General features: G+C 28.2%; 1 protein-coding gene across 1 annotated transcript; it reads right to left on the reverse strand.

Annotated features, from left to right (window-relative positions):
• Positions 1-2,302: 2,302 nt before the first annotated feature.
• Positions 2,303-3,244, reverse strand: LOC118067847 (uncharacterized). The gene is made up of 3 exons (XM_035084828.1): positions 3,161-3,244; positions 2,905-3,068; positions 2,303-2,821 (listed from the first exon to the last, which is right to left on the reverse strand). The coding sequence occupies exons 1-3, from the start codon at positions 3,213-3,215 to the stop codon at positions 2,303-2,305; spliced, it is 738 nt and encodes a 245-aa protein (XP_034940719.1). The 5' UTR covers positions 3,216-3,244.
• Between the last annotated feature and the right edge of the window lie 4,428 nt (positions 3,245-7,672).

Here is a 7,672-nt window from a genome sequence, read left to right on the forward strand (position 1 = left end):
AACGCAATAGTTTTCTGTTTGATGGCGTCAAAAACTGCCCTAATAACATCATAAAAGAAGTTGCACTTTACGAAAAAAAATGATACAGGTTTAAAAAAGAAAACATTAAAGGATATTTAATTATTTATTTTTTTCATGAGAGAGTGCTAACATGTTAAACATTCAGCAAAATATTGGAAGAAATATCCCAACCATCTATGGAGTTTTATTCTTTTCTAAAGAAAACATTAAATTTAAAATTATATTATAAATTTAAATTTAAAATGAGGAGAAAATTATTTAGTATGCATATTTCTTTGTTATTTTACAACCGACCTCTTTATAAATAATAATATCTCTTCAACATAAAAATAAAATATGCCATAAAGTAAATATAATTAATTTTCATAATTTGTGACATTTATTATTTCGTACTCAATTCTAATTTCAATGAATCGTAAATGAGATTGAAAGGGCATTGAATCATCACGAATAAATATCAGGAGCAAACAGAGACGAGAAAATAATTAGATGTCTCCAAACATTCTCTTTCATCATGAAAACCACGGACAGATATGACAGACAGGTCTAGCGAATCTTGTGAGAATAGGATAGACAATGAGAAAAATAAGAGGAAAAGTGAAAGCAAGCATGATTGAACCAACAATGGCTGAAACCATCTGTTTAACGATGGTTAAATAATGGCTCTTCATCTACTACGACTTGCAAGCTAATTATGACAATATTATCACGGCTTGAGAGACAAAGATGAAACAATGTAGACTGTGATAATTCAAGTACAATAGTGAAAGACAAGCAAAAAGACATCAAATATCTATTTTCCATTAAATCTCCAGATAACTTTGAAGAAACTTTTAACCTGAGCACAAAGAAAATTTTTTCAGAGTACATGATCAATTTCACTGAATTAATCACATTCAAGAGAACGTTTTATTTTCCATGACTCATGACTTAATAAATTTGCGGCGTCATTTGCAATCGAAAAATTGAAAGGGGAGTGTTAGTGATCAGGCTTCTAATTCAGTTCTGGTGAGAACTTCCTGTCGAAGTAATTACGTAAAAGTGATGACACTCGAATGCAAACGACGAGAGTTGATGGTGGAAACTTACACAACAACGTAAACAAATAAAATGATGCGGATGTAATCAAGGGAAAGAGACCTGAGATCTAACTTTAGATATCGACAAGTCGTTGATTGATTCAGAGATCCCAAGATTGACTGATACTCAAAGGCAGATGTGCCTACTCTCAAGCCCTTTCACTCTCATTTACTCAGCCTGTTAAAGCCTGTTTAATTAATTTCCTTAATGCTTACGTATCTTGAATGCGTCTTAGGTGGAATTTATTGATTGTATATGTACGGATTAATTTAAATACCTTCTACTTAATGTGTGTTGTGTTAATCAAGCTAATCCACCAAGCTAGCTTGGAAGTTTGTTGGAAAATAAAAAATAAATAAACCTCAGTTGACAATAGGGAATTTACCTTGGGTGTATAAGGAAAGTTCCACCAATTAAAAAAGTATAATTCTCTACAATAAGCAGGGAAAAGAAAAAAAATGAGAAGATTCCCTGTGGAGACTATGCGATACTCAGAGTTTCATTTTACTTTAATTGAAACGGAATTGTAGGCCAAGGGTTACTTCACCAGGGGTTGCCAGTTTCATAACTACACTTTAGCATCTTTCTAAGTCCATACCTATGATCTTTGTGTGAACCATGAAGGTATGAAGGGCTTGAAATTGAGATCCACTTGGTTGATAACTGCTGAGAGTTACTACAGCACAGGAATACATTAGCGGACATTGTCTCCCCATACTCTTTCTTTATTCTCACTGCTCCAAGCATGATCAATCTTCGGCAAAGGAGATGAGATGAGATACGACCGTTGGGTACGGTAGTCAGTATCAAAGTTAAAGGTACTCTTCTGTTATTATTACGAAAATAAATTAGTAGCTCCCTAGGGAAGACATTTTTAATTATTAGTATTGATATAAATTATACTTTCTACCTTTTTTTTTGTATAAATTAAAAATCAGTGAATAATTAACTATCCAGGCAGTGAAGGATACTTTATTTGATTCTCATCAATCATAGAATATTGGCTCATTGTTATGGAGAAAAAGTTTTGCAACTTTTTTGATTGAATAAAATGGCTGATGATTTATTTTTGAGGCGAGAAAAATTTGATTGAATTTCAAAGTTTTATTAAGAATAATAGTAATCGAAGCATATTTAATTCTAATATTTTTTTTTATTACATTGATAAGTTACAATTTATTTTCATTTAATGATAATATTTTTATTTGAATATTGTAGGAAACCAATCGTCAATATTTATTAGCCCAACATTATTATTATCCTTTTCATCACTATCATCAGGAGTATAACCTTCTCCAAATAATTCTTCATAAAATCTTTTTATCTGAGCTTCACGTTCATCGTCTTGTTCACTTTGATCTGGTTGATGTTCTGTTATATGTTTTCTATGATATGCATTATGACTATCAGATAAATGTTCCAGAAGTCCTGGATCAAATTCCAGTTCACTTCGAACAGCATCAACATTTTCAAAATCTTCTAAATCATAAGCTTCACCTTCTGTAAGTTGACTTTCAATTTCTGTATCATTATCATGATGCTCAGTTGCACTTGGTTCAAAAACTTCAATCAGCACTCCACTCTGTCTATAATGTCTTGATGCAGACAAAGTGTTCTTACTTTTTGGAGGTAGCTGATGAAAACATCTTTCAGGTCTGATGCATGCACCTGTAGCATTTCTTACATATCCATCATTACATTCACAAGCGATGACTTTTTTCTGCAGTTATGAAAGTTGATTTATTACAATTAATTTCAGAATAAATGACCTTAATGCAATAATAATTGACTTTTGATACTCACTTCTTCACATACATCAGGACGAAATATGTCTTCACAAGTAGGTTCACAAGCCTTTCCTTCGTGATTTAAAAATTCATTTTCTGGACATTCCAGAGTTCTAAATCTTCCACCATTATGAATAGCATACTCGTCCAAAGATGCAAAAGATGGTAATGCTTGGACCCCTACAATCAATGAACAACTGGTATGAATAATTTAAATCAAAAGATTTGATTAACCAATGAATAATAAATTAACATGATAAATTTGTACTTACATAGAGAGTCGATTAAAGCTAGAGCAAGGACACAACAAACTTTACTCTTCAACATTTTTTTTCTTACTAGAACAATTACCACACTCCTTCTTTATATATTTTATTCTTCTTCGTCATATCAGAGTTTTGTTGGTTTAGTTCTATTTGTTATAAATAGAAGATTGCAACATCCAATATATTATTTGATATCATTATAGCTATCAATGACGTTAGAAATTTTGTAACAATTGGATTTAGCTTTAGGGCTATCATAACAGAGCTAAAGTTTAAGAATAAATAAGCTAGATGGTGTTACTGGATTATTGGATTACAAGAGCTTAGAATAATCGTAGAAAAATAAAATTCTTCCTACAATGTTGAAAAATATCTGTGATGATGTTACGTTAGCTATTATTAACAATAATTAGTCAATATTGTATTAAAAATTGTGTAAATGTGTTGAAACATTTCTAGAGACAAATATTTTGCTTCAGGTATTGTTGTATTTTAATGAATTTTATAAGTCAAATCCAGATAATGTGCTAAATTGTTCAAAATATGACAAAAGGTAGACTGAAAAATCATTCTCGAGTATTTAATCTTGAGTTAAACCACCATTAATACAACATTACCCTCTTCAACTGTGAATTATTATTCAGCTCAAAAGATCATTTGCTTGTGCCTTTGTAATTAGACTTGAGTTGATACGAATTGTTTTCAATAGAGTTCAGGGTTTAGGTAATATTCGTCAGGTTTGACATATGCACCTGTTGGATTCTCATGTACTCATGTTTCATTTTCATGCAATGATGAGTTTTATCACAAAACTACATGAAGCACCATCATTAATCATTGATTATTTAATTAGAAAAATTGAAAATTCAATTAAACTTATTTAATAGTAATTTTGAACTATAAAATTGGAGTAAACACATAAATGCAAAGTCAAAATGCTGAAGTGAATAAGTTACTATTTACTTTAAATTACTAACGGCACTGAGAGAAATGAAATTAACATTACAAAGTAAATCCAACTAGTTAGATATTTTTTAGTGTGTCGAAAATAAAGATGGTTGTAGTTTACTTCCATGCTGATGACAAGCAGACAGATCATATACTTCAACATTTTGAATTCGAATAAAACTATTAAAAAATATCGTCTTTTTATCTTGCTTGCATGCACTTATAGGCTAATTTATCAAATCTGATTCAAATTTCATGAATTTTGTAATACTTCTGTTCTGAACAATGGATTGCATATCATTTATTGATCAAACTAGAATTATAATAGATAACATGACCAGTTTTGTAATTTTATTTACCTACAACAGGAATGTCATTGACGTTGTAAATATTAAAAAGACTAGTTTAGGAATTGACAATCTCATTAACTCCATTAATTTATAATACATTATACTTCAATATTTTTAAATTTTATGCAATGTTTATTTATAGTAAATTACAGTTTATTGTCTATAGACTTAAAACATATTTAAAAAATAGGATATAATAATTGTCACTCAATAAATAAATATGATTATATATTTATTGAATAAAAATAGATGAAATGAGTCATAAAACTTGGATTGAAATTATTTTTATTGCAACAAAAAGAAACAATAAGTGGTTTATAAAATATAGGACTTCTTGTCGGTTATATTGTAACTTTTATCATCAACTTAATATTGACCTCTTCCATATTAAGCAACATCATGAATAATTAATTATTGAAGAAACAAAATTGAAGATCTTATCGAGCCAATTTCATAGTAATTTTCATTCAGAGAATTGAAGTAGATCCAGAAATGTTATGTTAAGATGGTCTTTATTTCACCATTACTTCAAATGTGAGTTTACTTTAGCTTCAAATGCTTCGACATCGAAAGGTGCATTAAAATCACCATACGCTGCTATCAATGCTGCATCGTATTCTTCCTCAGTGTCGTAATAGTCCCTTAGGGTTTTCTCTTTCGGTCTTGCATCGACCCCTGCAATTATATATTATTAATTTTAATAATAATCCAACAAAGAATTTTATGAAATGTCTAAAAATGATTGCAATTCAAGTTGACATTTGTCAGTTTAAAACAGTTTAATTTCAATGGATTTCAGATAGATGGATTCATTATAAAAAATTATGAAACAAAGTAGATTAGTTTTCATTTACTTTAAGTCACTAAGTATTAGGAATAAATAGAATTATAGTTAACTTACCAAGTGAGAAGACGAGAGCGCTGACAAGGAGCAGACAGATCATGTACTTGAACATTTTGAATGCGAATGAAACTACTGAAAAAAGTTGGCTTTTTATATTACTTGCATCTACTTATCAGTTAATTTATCAAATTAAATCATTATGAATAGTGTAACACTTGTGTTCTGAACAATGGATTACAGATAATTTAATATTCAAACTACAATGACAATAGATAACATAATAGATTTTGTAACTCAATTTGAAGATAATATATATGTTATGAAGTCAATATGTTATTGACTTAGTCCAAATATTTAAAATATAAGTTTAGGTATTGAAAAATTTGTTAGCTTCATCAAATAATCATCTACTATATTTTATTCTCTTAAAAATTTATTCAATTTTGTATCCACGGTTAATTACAGTTCATTGTTTCTATGTCCTAATATATTTATTAGATAGTAATATGAGTAATGAGCTCATTAAACTTGGATTGCAATCATTTATGTTAAAACAAGAAGGAACAAGTTGTTTATTAAATAGAATAACTTTATAGTTGATCAGTGATAGACAAAATCATATTGTGTATTTTGTTATATTGTTAACTTTTATTATCAACTTAATATTGACGTCTTCCATATTAAGCACCATCATCATCTTCTTCTTCTTCATCATCAGCTTCTTTATCTTCTTCTTCTTCATCCTCGTTCTCACCAAGTTCTTGCTCATCTTCCTCTTTACTCTCTACAGTTTCTTCTCCATCTTCTTCTCCTTCAGATTCATTTACATCTTTGTCCCCTTTTAATAGCTCCTTTTCTGCCTCGTTGTTTAATTCTTCACTATTATCATTTTTTTCTTCTACATCCATTCTGTCTTTCTGGTCTTTTCCATTGCTGCCGTCTATACCATTGTTGTTTTCAGACACTAAAATCAAAAAGTTATTTAATGCACTTATTTTTAATCACAAGACGACGTTAAAATTTTTTTAATCAAATAAAATCTAAATAAACTTAAAAATCTACCTGTAGAATCACTGTCAAACGAAGCTTCCTTACGGCCGAACATGATGGATTTTAATGAAAATAAACTGAACATTTTTCTTCTTATGATGGTTTTAATGACTTATGAGTATTATTATCGATATGAAGCTTATAAAATTTTTTATTTCGTCAAATTGAGATATTTATGTGTGTCAAAGCTATTAAGAAAAATAGAAAAATAATAATTTTACTAGAGATAATTTCTATTTTGATAATACACCAGTTTTATAAACATATTCATCATTTTTCAGAGGCGTAGATTGTTTTTTATAACATCTTATAAAATATTATTTTCGAATTTTCTAAAAATTAATTCAAAATATAGTAGTTCAATACATAAATTTAGACAGTAGATTATATGATTATTTAACAACAAAACAAAAATAAAGCAAAATAATGAAATTAATTAAAAGCATATTTATAAAATAAGTATGTCAAGACATATAATAATAACAATAATATTTGTTGATGATAAACATTTTGAAGAAAAATTATCATCACGCTTAAGTTGATCATTGAAAAATACACTCACTTGAAAAGTGATGAAAATTATAGATAAAAGATATTTAAATAAAGTTTAAATTCCATAAAACACAATTGAATATAAATAAAAGATAACATTCCAGTTTTCGTAACATTATTATCGATCATTGACTTCATTTTAAATATTTTTTAGTAATCACTCAATTTCGTCAACTTTATCTAACAATAACATGGTATTTGTTCTTCTGAAACAAACATTATGGTTGTACAATTCTGAAATCGTATATTATATTTTTAGAATTTTACTACAAGTATTTACAGAAAAATCGTTAATTTTAAAAAATATATACTTAATCTAGAAAAATCACTTCGGAATTACTTGAATGTAAATCTAATTTTCATCAAAAACTACTAATTAATGGTTTCAAACTTTCTCTTTTCTTATTATTATTTATCATGTCATCTTGATTTGTAATTACTGTCAATTAAATGACCCTTTCTTAATGATAGAGTTACCTTATCATGAAAATTTTATTAAAGAAAGCAGATCATGAAGAAAAAAAGATTATATTTCAGATTATTAACGATTAACATGTTTCTACTTTCGAAAATAATGATAAAAAAGCAGATAAAATTTTAAATTGATAAAATGATTTTGTATAATCTTTACTCGTTTTTTTTTTTATTTTTTACAAATTATATCAAAACTTTTTGCATTTTTTTTTTAACAATAAAACTTTCCCCTTACAAAGAGCATTAGTGAATGAATTCTTCGAGGGTGAGAGAATTATGAAAGTGTTTTATACAAAAGTT

Source organism: Chelonus insularis, unplaced genomic scaffold, assembly GCF_013357705.1.
Source record: "Chelonus insularis isolate UGA/USDA-ARS -01 unplaced genomic scaffold, ASM1335770v1 contig_397_pilon, whole genome shotgun sequence".
In the NCBI taxonomy this organism is placed as follows: domain Eukaryota; kingdom Metazoa; phylum Arthropoda; class Insecta; order Hymenoptera; family Braconidae; genus Chelonus; species Chelonus insularis.

Coding starts and splice junctions, on each gene's coding strand:
- LOC118067847 (XM_035084828.1), bottom strand. CDS start 3,215: ATGTTGAAGAGTAAAGTTTGTTGTGTCCTTGCTCTAGCTTTAATCGAC. Junction 3,069..3,160: donor AGCTTTAATCGACTCTCTAT/GTAAGTACAAAT, acceptor CATTGATTGTAG/GGGTCCAAGCATTACCATCT. Junction 2,822..2,904: donor GTCCTGATGTATGTGAAGAA/GTGAGTATCAAA, acceptor TCATAACTGCAG/AAAAAAGTCATCGCTTGTGA.